Below are 18373 nucleotides of genomic sequence, written 5' to 3'. Positions count from 1 at the left end.
ATTCATGCTCTGCAAGCAGCATTTAATGTTCACAAATTTAACCACAATCCCCCTCTTTATCATTAGAACAAAATTTTGGGTTGAAAGATTTTAAAGTATTGTTATTCAAGGAAAAAATAATGTACTAGGAACCAGATAAGTACTTCATCTCACTAAGCAGAGGAGGAAAAAGGAGGAAAAATGTGACCAAAGGGCATTCCAGCTGAGAGTAAACCACTTCATGAAGTTTCTAATAAGATATCTCCAAACTTCCTTATATCTTCATATATTTGTGAGCATATGCAAAATGCTCACTATATAGACCACATTCTTGCTTAAATTCCTAGTAAATTTCTGGTAGACAGCATGAAGATAAGAATAATGTCTTCTGTGCCTCTTAGACCCTTCCTCTATATCTAAAGCAAGGCGTCTTATCTAGATGTCTAAATGTCTAAAATCCTCAGTGTCGACAATGTAGCATGTTAGAGGGAATGGTCTGTGGCTACCATAACAAATCAGTCCAAACTGGGTGGCTTAAAACAACATAAGTTTACTCTCCCATAGTTCTGGAGACCAGAAGTCCTAAGTCAAAGTGTCAGTGGCCATCTTCTTGCTGGAGGCTCTAGGGGAAAGTCTGTTCCTTGCCTCTTCTAGCTTCTGATGGTTGCCAACACTCCTTAACTTGTAGTCACATCACAAAATAGCAATAAAGTAATACCTACCCTGTTGTAAAAAATAGGCCATGTGCTTCACACATATTATCTTTCATTTTTACGACCAAACCAAATACTCAGCTTGATTGCTGAGGAAACCAAGCCACTGAGAAGGGAAGTAACCTGCCCAAGGTCACACAGCTGGCATCAGTGCAAAATTCAAACCCAAGTCTGTTTGACTGCAAAGACCAAGCTCTTTTTTTTCTGCTCCATCATGCAGCTACCAGCTAGAGAGAGCTTAATTTTCAACAGGCAAACAACTGGGTAATTCAGAATGAAGAAAACATTGACCACTAGGTATTTGGTCATGTGGGTCAGTGGAATTAAGAAAAAAAATCATTGCACCTTTGAATAGACTGGAGTTACACAGTAAAAATATAACCTCAGTAAGGTTCAGAATCAAGTTACAGAGGCTGGCACCTGACAGCAGAGAACTTTGCCACTGCCTAGAAGGAATAAGGAAAAGATAGCTAGTCAGGGGCGAAGCTGAACTGCTACCAACTGACTTCAGATGTAGGCTTTGGCTTTTCAAGTTTTTAATGGTAGAAGAAAACACAAATGAATAGCATTAGTTTGCATAAAAATGAACATGAATAAAATAGAGTGATAAACCAGAAACTGGTTTTCAGAAGTTTCTTTAATTTCCTTAAATATGTTATCAAACTATAGGACATTCAAGCTCTTTGGGGACTGAGAGCATAGTGTAAAGCCATCCCTGCATAGAGACTTCTGAAAGCTGCCTGCTGCCTTCTGGGTTTTCAGACTATACACCTAAACAAAGAAATTTTAAGAAGACAATAAAAACTGACAGTGCATCAGCTTAAAAACAAACAAACAAACAAACAAACAAACAAACAAAAAACTACCTTGGCCTGCACCTCCCAAGAGGCCTCAGAGCTAGTGCACCCAGTGGACAGCTTCAGACCATGTGGGAACATCACCAGCCAACCACCTCCACAAGTGACATATACAAGGGATAGACTAAGTGGGTACCAGAGCCCCACTGAAGTAAGTACTGCTCTGTGAGGTGGGTCTCTATACAGCTGATCTTCCACAGTGGTCAGAGGCTGGTATTCCATGATTGCAATCAGTCCTTGCAGCTGATCAGTCAGGGAGTAAATCCCTTCTATTGACATGCCAACAGTAATCAAGGCTCAATTACAAGAGGAGGGTGTACACAGCCCACACAGGGGGCACACCTCAAGCTTCCATCTTGAGTGAACAGGCAGGCTGTGCCACTGGAGCGTACAGAATACCTACTACATCAGGCCACTGTACCATGTCTGAGAGATGTAGCAGCTCTACTTAATACTTAGATACAATCATAGAGAGGCTGTCAAAATGAGGAGATAAAGAAATATGGCCCAAATGAAACAACAGATCAAAACTTCAGAAAAAGAACTAAAAAAATAGAGACCAGCAATCAATCAACTAGACACAAAGTTCAAGATGCCGGTTATAGGATGTTCAATGAACTTGGTAAGAACATCAACAACATAAAAGAGGACCAGTCAGAAATAAAGTTTACACTAACTAAAATGAAGAATAATTTACAGAGCAGATGAAGTCAGGAATCAAATCAGCAATTTGAATATAAAAAGCAAAAAACACCCAATCAGAACATGAAAAAGAAAAAATAATCCAAAAAATGAGGTTAGTATAATGAGCCTCTTAGACAGCTTCAAGACTACTAATAACATATGTCATAGGGGTGCCAGAAGAAGAAGAAGAGAGAGAACAAAAAATTAAAAACCTATTTGAAAAAATAATGACAGAAAACTTCCCTAACCTGGTGAAGGAAATAGACATACGGTTCAGGAAGCACAGAGAGTCCCAAACAAAATGAATCCAAAGAGGCCCACATCAAGACACATCATAATTAAAGTGCAAAAGGTTGAAGACAAAGAGAGAATTTTAAAGGTGCAAGAGAAAAGCAGTTAGTTACTTACGTAGGAGCTCCCATAAGACTATCAGCTGATTTCTCAACAGAAAATTTGCAGCCACAAGGGAGTGGCAAGAAATATACAAAGTGATAAAAAGCAAGGGCCTCCAACCAAGATTACCCAGCAGCTATCATTTAGAACTGAAGGGCAAAGAAAAGTGCTTCCCAGACAAGGAAAAGCTAAAGGAGTTCATCACCACCAAACCAGTATCACATGAAATGTTATAGGATCTCCTTTAAGAAGAAAAAAGATAAAAAATTTAAATAATAAAATGGCAAAAATACATATCTATCAACAACTGAATATAAAAACAAAATAAATGAACAAGCAGAACAGAAACAGACTCAAATACAGAGAACATTTTGACAGTTGCCAAATGGGAGAGGGTCTAGGGGGATGGGTGCAAAGGTGAAGGGATTAATAAATACAGATTAGTTGTTACAGAATAGTTATGGGAGTGTAAAGTACAGCACAGAAAATATAGTCAATAGTATTCTAATAACTATGTACGGTACCAGATGGGTGCAAGATTTATTAGGATGTTCACTCTGCAAGTTATGTATTATCCAATCACTGGGATGTATACTTGAAACTATTTTAATAATATATGTCAACTGTAATTAAAAAATAAAAATGATTAAACAAAATAAAATAAAAGAGTATCAGAAGAAACTTTTGAGGATGATGGATATGTTCCTGCTACGTGTTAGTTTCTTGATTGTGATGATAGTATCACAATATACATCATATGTACAGTTTATTGTATGTCAATGAAGTCTCAATAAAACTGTTAAATAATTTTAAAAAAGAGAAACTAAAAATCTGATCAGATCAGCTGTAGCATATCACTGGATGGATTACAAAGGATTACAAAAAAAATGACAATGTTCATTATCTTAATTTTGGTAATGATTTCACAGGGGCATACACCCTTTGTCAAACCTCATAAAATTCACACCTAAAAAGTGTGCAGCTTATTGTATGTCAATTAAACCTCAATAAAACTATGAAAACAAAAACAAACAACAAACAAGCCTCACACTGAATCAGGCAAGCTTTGTTTTTTTAACACATTAATCTACCATGCCTTAAAAATAAAATACTGGAACTTAGTTCTTAACAGGTCCAGCACTCACGTTGAGGCCAGGGCAGTGGCATTTCAAATACAACAGGTAATATCACCATAAAGTAGTCAGGTGTTGTTCCCAGTGTGTTCTTCCCTTGAGTGTACCACTTTTTAAGCATTGGGTATATTCTCAGGGCTCTTAAACTCCCCAAGGGTGGAGCTGCATTTTGTATGCTTTTGAACCCCTCCCCCCAACACACAAACACTGTGCTTAGCATGCTGTCAACCAGCATTTGTCAGAGGTCTATGGTGTGTCCGGCCTGTTACAGGTGGTCCTTAATTAGTTTCCACACCAAGTCCCTGCTGTCTAGGCAAAAAGAGTGGTTCACAGAAGTTAGGGACATTCTATGAAAGGGACATGGCTATGATTTGAACAGAGCTGTGCCTGAGTCTAGTTGTGCCCTTTCACCTCACCCAAAACTCTCAGCATAGGCAATGACATCAGGAAGTATCCAGCCTCCTTGCTTTGTGCTGAAACTCCACTGGCTTATCACTCAATTCACTCTTCAAAAAAGATGGATAATTTCCATCTTCAGAGTGGATAATTTCCTATGATCCAGTACGGCAGCGACAAAACTTGTGATTAGGCTTCTAATGTGGGTCAAGCTCATTGGACTGGAAACCCTCTTTGGCTTCTCCACAAAATTTTGATTCCGGTTTGAGGAATGTGCAAAGTTGCCAGCTGCTTTCTTGACTTTTCTAGTGTAGTCACTGACAGATGACTGATGATTCTTACTCCTTGTCACCAATAAAAGAATGCTCTAATGTTACATGAGGATAATGAAGGGACTAACATTTTGTCAGCATTCCTTATGTTCTGGGGCCAAGCAGAATGGTTTATGCATATCTTCTCTTACAATTTTTTAGTCCTCACAATAGTCCTCCAAGATAGGTATTTTTAATCACCCTTTTATATACATAGAAACTGAGGCCTAGAGAGGCTGAGTGATTCTCTCTAGGTTACACAAGTAGTTAGTGGAACCAAGATTCAAGTCCACATTTTTTCTGTCTCCAAAATTTGCCCTCATGCAGAGTAACTTCTGAGCACTTTGGTCCTAGAAATAAAATAAACACATTATCCAAACAGAACTATCACTCAGTAAGCGATTTCTGGGCCACAGTTCTATCGCCACTTGTTACTCTTTGTATGACAAAATGTTCATATAAGGCGGGATTCTGCAATTTCCCACCAATATAATATACCTGACAGTGTACACAGACAACTCTTACCTTTTCAAAACCCACTAAAAACTTAGGAAAATTATGTTCTGTAGAGCATCTCTTATAAAAGCAAAATCTGAAAGTTCTAATTGGACTCAATGTGGTTAGGCTAAAATTAGAGTAATCCAACCCATAAATCTAAGTAAATCATTCTCATCCAAATCTCATTTTTAATACTATGTAAACCGAAGTATTTATGATACTAACTACACTGCATAATGCCAAGTGCTGTATTCTCAAAAGTCTTTAAATACCATCATCCAATTCTTACTCCTAGGCAAAAATTAAACTGGCCACAGGGAAATTTAAACTCATTTCTGTAAAACTCTCCCCTTGCCTGTGACCTGCAAGGTATTTCCAGTTCAGACTGAAAGAGCTCATTTTACGGAAAAGAAGATTCTTTTCTTCCTCTGACCTCAACATTCACAGAGCTGTACTGTAGCTCAAAATAAAATTAGATTTTGGAAGGAATCAGGTTTGAAATATTATGTAGAAAAAGCTTGGCAACAAGATCCCTATCATATCACAGTCTCAAAGCCAGGGAGTTTTATCTGGAAGGCTCACTAAGAGGGCTTAAAAAATAAAAAAAAAACCACAAACACATTTTTTTGAAATTGAAGGAGGCATTTATAATCCTAAATGCTCCTGGTAAACAAGTCGATTTATGAAAATGAATGATGTCAGGCTCCTTAGTTTCAAGCTACATTTTTTTCTGGAATATTCTTCGTTAAAATGCAAAAACCAATAACAGCCAAATTAAATGAAATCCAAGTCCATTTAAGTGGCTATCCCCTAAAATTCCAGGTAGAAACCACAACCATACAAGAAGGTTCTAAGTAAGAGTCTTTAAGTGTTACTACTGAACACTTCCAACAGATACATAAGGAAATAAGTGCTATGGAATAGTGATCAAAACAGGAAGCCCAGGTGTTTATTACAGTGTGTCTCATCAACCCCAGTTATATTATCTACGAAGGTGTAAAATGAGATAATAGTTGCTCATTAAATGCTCTCAGTATTACTACTACTACCACCATCATCAGTGGCTCTAGAGAGGTAGCCACATTTTTAACTTATTGATCTTAGAGAGAGAGTGGAAGGGAGACAGAAAGGAGGGGGGAGGGAGAGAGGGAGGGAGAGGGAGAGAGAGAGAGAGAGAGAGAGAGAGAGAGAGAGAGAGAGAGAAAGAGAAAGGGAAACATCGATTTATTGTTCCACTTATTTGTGCATTCATTGGCTGCTCCTTGTATGTGCCCTGACCAGGGATCAAACCCACAACCTTGGTGTTTTGGGGACTATGCTCTAACCAACTGAGCTGCCTGACCAGGGCAGGTGTTACCACTTTTTGCAAATTCAATTGCCCACAGGCAAAGGCATTCAAATTACATATCAGTCTTTAAGGTTTTTGCAAACTATAGTATTTCTGTCCTAACGTTGCAGATCAGTTGCTCAGGAAGAATTTTTATAGTATTGGCAAGGGAAGAGAGAAAGTGATTTCAGAGTGAGGGAACAAACAGGGGCCAACCATGATGGGCTGCAAAGATTGATTGGCTTCAGGAGGCAAAGGGTTTCAGCATCTAATAGTAGTTGAACAGGACAGCTGAAATGAGGATCAGTATCTACAGGGGGTTGGAACGCAAAGACAATTTCTGAGATACATACTCAAGAAAATCAAATCCAATATTAGAACTATGTTAATTCTGAAAAAAAAAGCAGTATGTTTAATAGTTCCAAATTCCATGAAAAAGGGAGTTTTGTGACTTATGTTTATGTAAGACGTGGGACATTTGAATGTCTTTTGAAGACCTGGTATTTTAACTCAGGTTTGAAAAATTTGTTTCCCAAAATGGTTGGCATAGCCATGCTATAAGTAAATAGTCTATACAATGCCTACACGTGAAGTATAACAACTGACAAATAAAGAAAAAATAATTACGTACAAAAAGGATATGCACTTGCTCAAACAGAATTTCTCATATGGGAACCGAGGACTTTGCTATATCAGTAAAGAATGAGGCTCCCTGGGGTGAATCAATAAATGTCAAGTCCAGAGAGGAAATGTAGATTTCCCTTTTCTAAACAGTACAAAAGGCCAAGAAGCTTCAGAACTAAATGAACCAGGCCCGACCTGAGATAGTGTACTAAAAGCAAAGTCATAGATGTTTACATCTAGTCCAGATCAAACCTAACATTCAAAGTGAAACAAATGGTGGTCTCAGCTAAATTTCAGGTCCCCAAAAGACAGCCATCATTGCCAGCTACCAAGTGCTAAGTACTGTGACTGGCCCTTTGCCTGTGTTAAGGCACTTAGTTCACACTGCAGCTAGCTCTCTACCTTCTAGAAAGCCACGGAATCGTGGGAGCCAACTGGGAGGCAGGGAGTGCAGGCCAAGGCTGGTTCCACAGGGCTGCTATATGCTCACTACTTTGGGCAACCACCTCTGAAGGCCAGAGATTTCCAACTGCAGACTGCAGGCCACTGGCCAGAGGCTATTATTACCACAACAAAGGCTTCCACCCCCCAGGACCCTACCTGGGGCTCTCCAATCATTTTTGACTATGCGTCCCCCCAATAAAAAATCTATGAGTATTAAGTGATGAACAATTACCATGAGAAGAAAAAAAACACACACAGCAAAAGTTCTGATATATACAGTGCCCATTAAATGGTCATGTATCCCTCTATAGAATGAACCCTTTCTTCAGGAGAAACACCCAGGTACTTCAAAAATTTGAGATAACAGTTATAATCAAAGTTATAATCAAAGCATTTATAAATTGCTCATTTTGGATGCTTCTAAAAATTTTAAATAAGTCAGAGAAATTTGCGTTTTCTTCTTGGTAACCAGGCCATTCAGTAGAATAAAAGACTCTCCTCAGCAACCAGATAAATTCCAAGGAAACTGAAAGACCACCCAGCAGCAATTTAGTGTGAATAATAGCAAGTAAAAAAAAAAAGTGCCACACCAAGCTCCAGCTGGTATAACCCAGAGTCATGAGAGCTCACAGCCTGGAGCTCCAACCCAGAACATAAGACGAAACTGCAGGCAGAGCAGGCCCAGGGTGTGCCCAATTCCCCCTAAGCACTTCATGTGCTCCACATGGGGACAGAGGTGTCTTCTGCACATCCCTTCCTTCCCTCTAGGGGCTGGCAGTCTGGGGAGGCAAGCAGAAAGCAACTGACAAAGACCACCAGGCATTGCTAAGTGGTGGTAGGAGATGACGCGGGAGACCAAGGAGAAATGTAACCATGTTCAGGGCACAGTAACTAACTGGTCACCTGTTCAATGTGGGACTGGACGGCCTGGCAACCTCACTGTTCTTGTGGCTATTTATAGTTTCTTCTGCATATGGTTTAGCATGGTTGTAACTGGCATGGAAATATCCCCGTAATCATTCTTTCTCTCTGAATGAAGGGTAACAGGAAAGAGCTGGGCAAACAAGAACCTGATCTGGGCTGAAAAGCCAGGTCCCCAGGCGTGTGCACCAGCCTCTCCCACTTCTGCTATTTGCTGAACAGTGCACTTGACTGACCCCAGAGAACATTATGTTTTATTTTGTTTCAGTTTTTCTTTTGATCCAGTGAAGATAGGTGTAGGAAAACAACATCTCCCATTTCAGGGACAGGAACTCGACTGACTAAGCCAGTTCTAACTCCCCACGAAGTTGGATAAAGAGGCCTGAACACAAGGACCTCAGTGTCCAATACTGAGGCAAAGGCAAAAATACTCAGTATCAGAGTAGAAGTCTTCAAACTCTCAGAAACAGAAGAGCAGTGTGATGCCACCCGGTATTCTAGTTTGGGGGAGGGGGGTAGAAATAATTTTGGAACACAGAGAATTAAGAGAAGCTAGATTTAGAAATTGGGAGTCAGAATGCCCTTGAGATTGCTGGCAGGGGTGGGAAACAAAGGTGAGGGGGAAGCAAACTTGAGATGGAAACGGAAAGAAGCATGAAAGAGAAACCCCCAAGACAAATCCTGTCACAGACATACATTAGTTATGTTTTTTAAAATTGCAGTTGAATTATCTTTGTATGACAAGAATCAGTGAATGTCCCATTTAACAGCTAGATAATGGTGCTCATAAAGCTGAGGGCCTTCTGTGTATTGGGTTGTATACACACACATACACACGTAAACACAGGGACTTGTGGTGTCCTCAAGTGCCTGTGACTGCAAATGAAATGCTGATGATATTCAGCTTGCAATACAACAGCCAACAGCATGAACTTCTGCAAGTGGAAACTCAGAAAATTACCACCACCAAAGAATGCACCTGTGTGGATTAAAACCCTGCCTGTGTGGTAGGCTGCCTGCCGTTGAGGACGGACGTCTGCCAGGTACAGAGTGGCTCGCCAACCGTAGTCCAGAAGGCCAGCTGCCTTCGTTTGCAATCTCCTGAACCACCACTTGCTCTACCTCTGCAGTCAGTCAAAACTAAATAAAACGAACATAAGTGAGTCAGCTGTGAAATTCCTGTCCTTAACAGTGGGCTGTGGTGGGAGAGCACACAGATGGAGTTTCCTTTTTAAATGAAATGTTTTGGCACCAGCCTCAGCTAAGAGTTTTCCCATGTTTCCATCTGGTTTTCGAATTGGAACGCACACATGAGAGAGTGGAAAAATAAAACTCTGTTGATGTGCTAAACCACTAGAAAAGCTGAAGCAGTTGACAGCACATCCTCTAAATCCTCAGAGATTAGAATGCTTTGCTCAAGGAATGTTGTCATTGTTGTTAAGGAAGGGGAGAGGTCTGTTCTGGGGACCCAGCCCTGTCCTGGAAAAGGAATTAAGAAGTATGCAGACTTGGGTGTGAGACAAACCCAGACGTGACTCTCAGCTCTGTCACCATCTACCTGCCTGACCCTGGGCAGTGTACTGACCCACTGTAAACCTTGGCTACTTCATCTGTAAAGCAGAAATAACAGAAGCTCATCACAAGGCTGTTGCCAAAACAGCCTTTGTGAGGATGAAATGAGATAATACCTGTTATGTGCTTAGTTATCCATTTTTGGACTCTCCTATTTACAAGGCTTTAGAAAAGACAAGTACTATTACTTCCAATTTTAACAGAAAGAGATCTAGAACCACCAAGGAAATTCTAAAAAAAAGTAAAGCATCTACTTTCTTTCTGTTACACAACTGAACAAAAGAAGTCCATACACAGCAGTGTCCCTCTCAGGAGCCTCCCAGAGTTTCCCTGAGGAATTAATTTTCTCTAAGACTCAGGGACATCACTGACACTATCATTGTAACACGTGGCTTTCTTAGCAGCCCAGTTATTGGTGTAGCAGACTATCACCACCCAGCCAAAAGCAACCAAGGCCTAAATGGGTAGGAAAGCAGAGTAATAGCAAGACAAGACTATCACTAAAGTTGTGTGAGGGAAGGCAATAAAAAACACTTGGTTTGGGAAGTCTTCTCTTACATGAAGGGAGGTTGTGGGGAGAGAGGGGGAGAGGGGAGAGAGACAAGAGCACAGAGGCTAAGGAGATAGGCCTAGAATCAAACTACCTGGGTTCCCTATTCTGTAACACACATGTTGATGATCTTGGGCAAGCTAATTTACTTTTTCTGTGCTCAGTATTCTCATCTGCAAAATGAGGACGGTGCTGTTATCTAACTAATAAGATTGCTGTAAGAATTGAGTTGATGTATGTAAAGGGCTTAGAACCATGCCCAACATAGAAACTCAATAAATACCATTACTGCTATTATTACTCATTCAAAGGTGGGCTGGTCCCACCCTAACCACACTGAGCACTAAAGCATATGATGGGAGCATGGCAGTACTACACCAAAGGTCTTTTATAACTGGCACCCGGTGGTAAAATCTACTGAGCCAGAAAACATGGCAGAAGAAAACCCTCTCTCTACTTTTCCTTCTTGTAACCAATGACTGTTGTTGTTACAAATGTTTTGATCAAATGCATCTATGTACATGTCACAGAAATGTCAAATTCTCAACACTGAGTATAATAGAAGGATGTTATATTTTTATAAAATAAAAAACAGTGTAGAAAAGATCATATAATCAAGGCACTGAAAATAACTTCGTTTTTTGATTGCATTGTCTTCTAGAGCAACTGAACATTTTACAGATGGATTTATGTATCTGATCTCCATACTGAGAGATAAAAGGTCTGCCCTGACTTTTACTGTATCCCAAATGCAATCTATATAAATCAGTAATTTCATGAGAGAGATAGGAAGACACAGTGCAGGTCAAGACTGTTCAATGTCTTTACCAATCTTGAGAAGTTAGGGGAAAGCGTGCTCCTTAAAACATGGCCCTCCCTACAGCACACCAGCTCCTGACCCACATCAGAGAGCCCAGGTGCCGCGGCAGTGCGAGGGGCAGCAGGCAGTGCGAGCAGTGGTGTTGGGTCACAGGGTCTGGGTGGGTTTCTGAGTCTGTCACTTCCAAAATGGTGACTCTGGGGTGTCACAGCCTCTGTGATGAATACCGGTCCCTTTGTCAGCAAAAAGAACATGCCTAATATTGTGAGGATTACTGGTATCAAAACAATGTAACATACACAAGAGGAATTATTTTTATCTTCTTCTACATAATTTTCTGATTCGTATTTTCAGCAAGATACACTGCTTCTATAATACAATAAAAATAGTTAACATGTCATTATTGCAGTTGTTTTGTACTGCCTCTTTTACTGTTTACACTATTATACACTTCTCAGTTCAAGGTGGATTTCTTCATTTTTCTTGGATAAAAACTCTTGGAATGTCAACTCACCATCCTCAATAAACCATTTCTATCAAGGACAAATTTCACCTGTCTTGTATTCTTCATGTCTCTCTCTTCTAATATTTATAAACCTTGAGATGAGATCCAGTCTGAATTAGAAAGTGGATAAAAAGAATTTCTTCCTTATGCCAGATAGCTGATGACTAACTTTGGTTACCATATTTTTCAGACTATAAGACATGCCTAGGTTTTAGAGGAGGAAAATCAGAAAAAAAATTTGAAGTAAAAGATGTAAAATATTTAATAACATAACATAATATTTCACCAATGTAAGTGTAAACAGAACTCAACAGCAGCATTAATAACTATTATTCCTCCCAAATTTGGGGGTGGGGAACATGCATCTTATAGTTAGAAAAATACGGTACCTTAATTCAAATAACAACCTATAAAGAATGTTGTCAAACCCTCATAAATGTTTCAAGCACCCATTTGGATTATTAATAACCTGACTTTCTCCCTACAGGATATGTATGGAATAAGAATGAAATTGGTATAAAACTTCCAAGGGAGTTCAGAGTCCTAGAAACACGGAGTCCAGTGGAACATTTGAACTTAACAACTGAATAAATTGAAGCCCAGAAAAATTCCAAAGTTTGACCACAGTCAATCAATAAGAAAGAGACTAAAAATATTCTTTTTGATAGAATTAAGCACCAAAAATACGCCATTCTGTCAAATACACCAATAAGACAAACCCAGAGCATAACTCCCCCAAGATAATAAAACTTCTCAACCTCAGACACAGCAGAACACTTTCAAAATTCCCCACTGCGCAGTGCTGCATTAGTAGGATGGAGGTGGAGCCAGGCCGTCTGTATGTTGAAACGTTCTAGAAGTTATTCTAAGGAACACCCAGGACTGTCAACCACTGGGATGAAAGAGAGTATTGCCAGGCTCTGGGCTCCTAATCCACATTATTACCTTCCATGGGGATCCATTTACATAAATTATTTCATCAGAGAACATTCTCAACCTTTTTTCAAATAAGAAAAATTTGTTCTCTACAAATTCAAATTCATTTTGGAAAGATTAAGGATTTTTTGTTTCAGTAAAATATGTAAAAGGATGTATTAATCACAAAAAATAAAGTTTCTTCAAGCTCCTTCTACAGGAGAGAAAGTAGCCACCAATGAAAACTTTACTTTATCCATTTATGGACATGAAGGCTAGCATTACATACTACACAAACTGAATTAAAGCTGAATCAGGGGACAGATTTTAAAAATGAAAATAAGAGAAGTTCAGTAGGTAACTAGCCTCTAATAATAAACTGATTTTAACGTTTTAGCCTGTTTCCAATTTGGTTTTATAGACCTAAATATTATGGAAGGGGCAACTAACTGTGGAAACGGCTGTGAGCAGGGCTTGCTTTACGTTTTGAATGAGTGAACAATTTTGTTATTATGAAGTCTACACAATAACCAGGTATGCAGTAAAGCCTAAATTTAAATAGCCTCTTCCCCATAGCACTTATTGTGTCCATAGTTGGCAATGAGCCAGGTGCTGTAAGGAACATAGAACACATTGGCACACACATCATGTAGTCGCATGCACAGGTTTGTAGGCTACACAGCTGCCTCTGTCTGAGCATTCAAAAAGGCCAAACAGGGTAACTTCCTGTACCTGTAAAGAGCGAATTTACTAGTGTCTCTGTAAGACATTTTTAAAAAGTTAATTTATTAGGATATACATACATATAAAAATGCACCCATTTTACCCTGACTGGCGTAGCTCAGTGGATTGAGCTCAGGCTGCGAACCAAAGTGTCGCAGGTTTGATTCCCAGTCAGGGCACATGCCTGGGTTGCAGGCCATGGCCCCCAGCAACCGTACATTGATGTTTCTCTCTCTCTCTTTCTCCCTCCCTTCCCTCTCTAAAAAATAAATAAAATCTTTAAAAAATGCACCCATTTTAAGTGTGCAGTTTGAGGAGTTGTGAAAATGTGCAGGACACTTAAGTAACTATCACTGTTAAGTAACAAGTGACATACAGAATACTTACTCTATTTAAACAATTCCCTCACGCCCCTTTGCAGTCAATCCCCAATCCCAGTTCATGGCAAACAACACAAGATTTCTGTCAATATAGCTTAAGTTTTGTCCATTCTAGAATTTCATATAAATAGAATCACACAGCATGTAGTCTTTTCTGTCTGGTTTGTTTCTTTTTTCACCAACATAAGGCTTTTGAGATTCATCTGTGTTGCTCCATGTACTGGTAGTTCATTTCTTAGGGTAATAATGCACTGCATAAATATAAAAGAATCTGCTTATACATTCACATGTATAATTTGAGTTATGATTTTTGTTACTATAAATAAGACTTATAAATCTCTATGTACATGTCTTTATGTGGACATATGCTTTTATTTCTCCTGGGTAAATGCCTAGGAACACAGTTGCTGAGTCACATAAATATATGTTTGACTTCATTTAAAAATTCCAAATTGTCTACCAAAGCACTCACATCATTTTTGTATCCCCTGCAAACAAAGTATCAGAGGTTAAATTGTTCTGCATGCTTGTCAACACTTGGTATTGTCAGTCTTTTTAATCTTAGCCATTGCCAAGGAGGAAAAGTAGGAATCAGTGCTTTAAGAATGCTAATCAACAGAAGCAAGTTAGTATGTAAGCATTTCACACCATTCCAGAAGCTATTTGGGAAATTCCATGAGAAACATTCAATTCTATGAATGAACTAGAGGTTTACTTCTCTCCTTACATAATTACAAATAAATAACTCAAGAAAGATGTTCTTACTTCCCATACCCCAGAACCTTTTTGCATTCCTAGAGAGGTTATACAACCCACTCTGAAAATAATGTCTTATGTTCACAGGCTTCTAACTCTCAGATGATAAATTCTGCCAGACACTGGAAGGGTGGAGGGAGTCACACAAGAAATAAAAGACACTGCATATCAATGTCTTACATGCGTATGTTGGCAAGCATTTAAAACTATGATAATCTTCCCTTCTTTAAAGGAACTATTTATGCTGTTTTATAAGCGGTTAAAGTATTATTTGTAGACATCGCCCTAATTTGGACAGATTTTGCCTGTTCAGAATAGATAGCTGGTTTTCATCAACCAAACCACAAGAGTTGAAAGGCTTGGCCTCCCTGGGAAGCCTAGGTGGTTCACACTAACAGCAGGAAGGAGACTGTCATTGAAGGGCTCTGCTTTCACTTCTCAGCCACCTACGTGAGTTCAGCTATAAAGAGGTCATCCTTAGACTGAATAGGAGAAAAGGAGAAACACAAAAATCCAGCTGAGTCTTTTAATGAGGCTGCCATCCCCTCTGCCTGGAATGTTCTCTGCACCAACATCCTTATCTTTTCAGAGCCAGTGAAGCAGCTCTGGGTTTTCCCAGCCCAGCCAAATCCCCCTTACACATGACTTCATCTCCCCATATTTTTCCTAGTTAGCCTTTTTGCAGTTATGATTATGTTTATTGTAACGAGTAACTTATTAATGTTCACTGTTCCTTCCCCATGAAACAAGGTACGCTTCATGAGTTTTTCTCATAACTGAGCCCACACCTCCTGGCATAGTCAATACATAAAAAGTACTTAATAAACATTTGAGTAATTAATGAATTACTTGTTAATAAAAACATTCCCTTATCAGAGATGTGACCGCTATTCCTCTAAGATTCACATAAGTTAGAAAACAAAGGTAACTGCTTTTTTCTCAGTTATAAGAAAAATCAAAGTACAAGAAACTTTTGGGCGTCAAAGTTGCCTAGCATTCTCCTGACTTAATTTCTATGAACTCATCTGCTTACATGTCAGATATACTTATCAACCTTTCCTCTCAAAATTCAAATCCATGATAAGGATGAAGCCTTCCAGAACAAAAGACTTTCCTCCATTAGAATGAAACAAAAAAGCAATTCTCGTAGTTTCAGACTTTATACCTGAAGGTCTTGGGAATTTGTAAAAGAAATGCAGTTATCCAGTGTTTAACTCCTGTGGCAGAGGGGGTTTTTATGCCGCTCACTGAGACGAGGCTGTCAGAACCCCTACATCACTCGTGCAGATTGCATGGTCCCACACTGGCTAGCAACAGCCCGTGGCTCTGCCGCACACGAAACCTCCCTCTTCTGCAGCTGCAGGTGTGTACTAGGAAAACCTCTGCGGGATTCTAGACTGTCCATCTTTTCTTCAACTACCCTCTTCAAGAAATCTCAGTGAAACATTGAGAGCACAGAGCTAAATAAAATTAGAATCATTGTGTGTCCATGTTCAACTCAGCCCAAACACAAAACAAACACAACTCAGCCCAAACACAAAACGTATTTACCGTAATACGTTTCTATTGTTACTGGTGCGAGCAAAAACTCTAGAAACTAAATTTAAGAATATAAAAATATTTTGAAGACTTGAATCTCATTAATAAGATACTAGGAAGGTATTAGGAAAGGCTACTTCCTCCTTTCACTTAGTCATTAGATATAAATAGCACCCTATTACATGCCAGGCACTGTCTAGCATATTAAAGGTATGCAAATGTCCTCCAACAATAACCAGATTTTATTAACCTAATCTTTATTTGGGATTAAGAAAGAGAGGCCAATATTTCAAGCTCAGTTCTCTCAAATGCATTGAAATGAAAGCTTTCTTTTAACCATTGAAAAGGCATTCTTACCAAAGGGCTATGGTCTCATTTCGTTGTATACTAAGATATGATCTTATTATCTTTACATGTTTTTTTTTTTTCAGAAAAAAAGCTATTTCTACCTTGAAATAAATTTTGATAAACTTAAATGATCACAGGCTTAAATTTTTTCTTAAAAGCTAAAAAATGGGTCCAAAAATAAAGTTTTATTCCCAAGCCACAGTTGAAGGAAATTAAAAAAAAAAAAGATGAATTAAGGCAAGCTTAATCTTTTATTGCTCAGTTACAAGAAATATCAGAAATACTACAAATGCCCCCAGGTATTCAAATTAGCATCAACCATAACTCCATGAAAAACTTGTCCAAGTTTAATCTCAAAAAACTTGGTATGAATCCACAGTAAATTCTACAGATCTTCTACAATCACAAACAGAAAGAGAAAAAAGAAAACCAATCCAACAAATCCTGAGCTGAATAGACACAGATGTTTCTTCCTGACAAGAAACAGCTGTCAGGCAAAGCAGTGATCTAAGAGCTCAGACTACTTCCTCACATTCCATAATGTGTCGATATTTATCTTGAGACAAACTATTACTGATTATTGGTAACTGTTTAGAAAAAGAAATTCAATGAAACTCAGGCTGCTGGTTTATCAAAATATCAGCAATTGTTCTAAAACAAAAGTCCTGGAGGATACCCCCATTCTGTCAATGTCCTAGTGAAGGAAGTATGGACAAGCAACTGTGTCTGCCAAACCCTTTACAGAAGTTCTTAATGAATCAGAAAACACATTAAAATTGAACTTCATCACCTCTCCCAGATAAGGCAACCTCAAATGTAGAGGTGCCATGAGTAAGTGGGGATCAGGGAAGTCGACAGAAAAATAAAAGCAAAGTGGAAGAGCAGACATGTACAAAACCTGGGTATAGAACCCTTGTGGATACCTTAGAATGAACTGTTATAAAAGAGAAGTTGTTTTAATAATATCAATATCTGGCTTTCATTACCTGACAGGCAGATGTAAGTTAAGTATTCGCCTTGACCCCCAGTCGCCAAGAAAGGAATCTTTTTCTTCGTTCTCCTCTTGACCTGGACAGCTCCCAGCATCCTTTCATCAAGAGGTGCAAAAATTTCCTTGCTGATGGCAGACTTGGCACTCATTGTAGAACAGGAGAAGAGAGCTCGCAGTGAGTTTTCTAAAAAAGACAAAGGAAAGGCAAGTTGGAGTTGAGAATATTGTAAGGGCCCACATATTGTAAGAATGAGCAGCAAGTTCATTTGCAGGTGAAGTAGATTTCAATTTGTGGTTTAACCTCTCTCGTGTGAAATGTATTATAGAATCATGAAAAGCAAGCTATTAGCATTTGAAATAACTATGAAAAAATACAAATAAAAAGAAAATACTGATTTACTCGCTGGAAATGTTAAACTCAGCGTGAGATGAGCAGCATGAAACAGGATCAGAGAAGTTTGTCAGTCTGTCCCCCAACCGCATCCAACTGAATCCAGGTCTAACTGGCAGGCAGTGCCCACTCCGTTCCTGTTCTGTGAGGAACATGGTTTCACATGTCTAGCTGAGAAGTCTTTCCGCTGCCCAACAATCCTTAAAGTCAAGAAGTTCTTTATGCTCCTTCAAAATCTCCATTAACTGTAATATAAACCTATTTCTGTAATTCTATTCATAGTGGAAATGATTACATCATCTTCTACATAATACTATCCTTGCAACAGAAGGCCATTAATATAATCACCCTTCAGCTGCTTTGGCTCAGGCTAAGTACTTAATCCCAGTATATTTCTTAGCTCCTTTCTTTCTTTTTTTTTTTTAAAGATTTTATTTATTTATTTTTAGAGAGGGAAGGGAGGGAGTAAGAGAGAGATGTGCGGTTGCTGGGGGTTATGGCCTGCAACCCAGGCATGTACCCTGACTGGGGATTGAACCTGCCGACACTTTGGTTCACAGCCCGTGCTCAATCCACTGAGCTATGCCAGCCAGGGCTAGCTTT

General features: G+C 39.1%; 1 protein-coding gene across 3 annotated transcripts in view; it reads right to left on the bottom strand.

Moving 5' to 3' along the window:
* Positions 1-18373, bottom strand: part of STXBP6 (syntaxin binding protein 6) — a 243683-nt gene that overhangs the window by 148771 nt on the left and 76539 nt on the right. For all 3 annotated transcript variants that reach the window (XM_036029635.1, XM_028507537.2, XM_036029642.1), the window contains exon 2: positions 17375-17563. In XM_036029635.1, coding sequence (XP_035885528.1) covers positions 17375-17563 — 189 coding nt within the window. The remainder of the gene's footprint in view (positions 1-17374; positions 17564-18373) is intronic.

This window comes from Phyllostomus discolor, chromosome 1 (assembly GCF_004126475.2).
Source record: "Phyllostomus discolor isolate MPI-MPIP mPhyDis1 chromosome 1, mPhyDis1.pri.v3, whole genome shotgun sequence".
Lineage (NCBI taxonomy): Eukaryota > Metazoa > Chordata > Mammalia > Chiroptera > Phyllostomidae > Phyllostomus > Phyllostomus discolor.
Note: the sequence above shows the minus strand (reverse complement) of the source record. Positions and strands in the feature narration are given on the sequence as shown.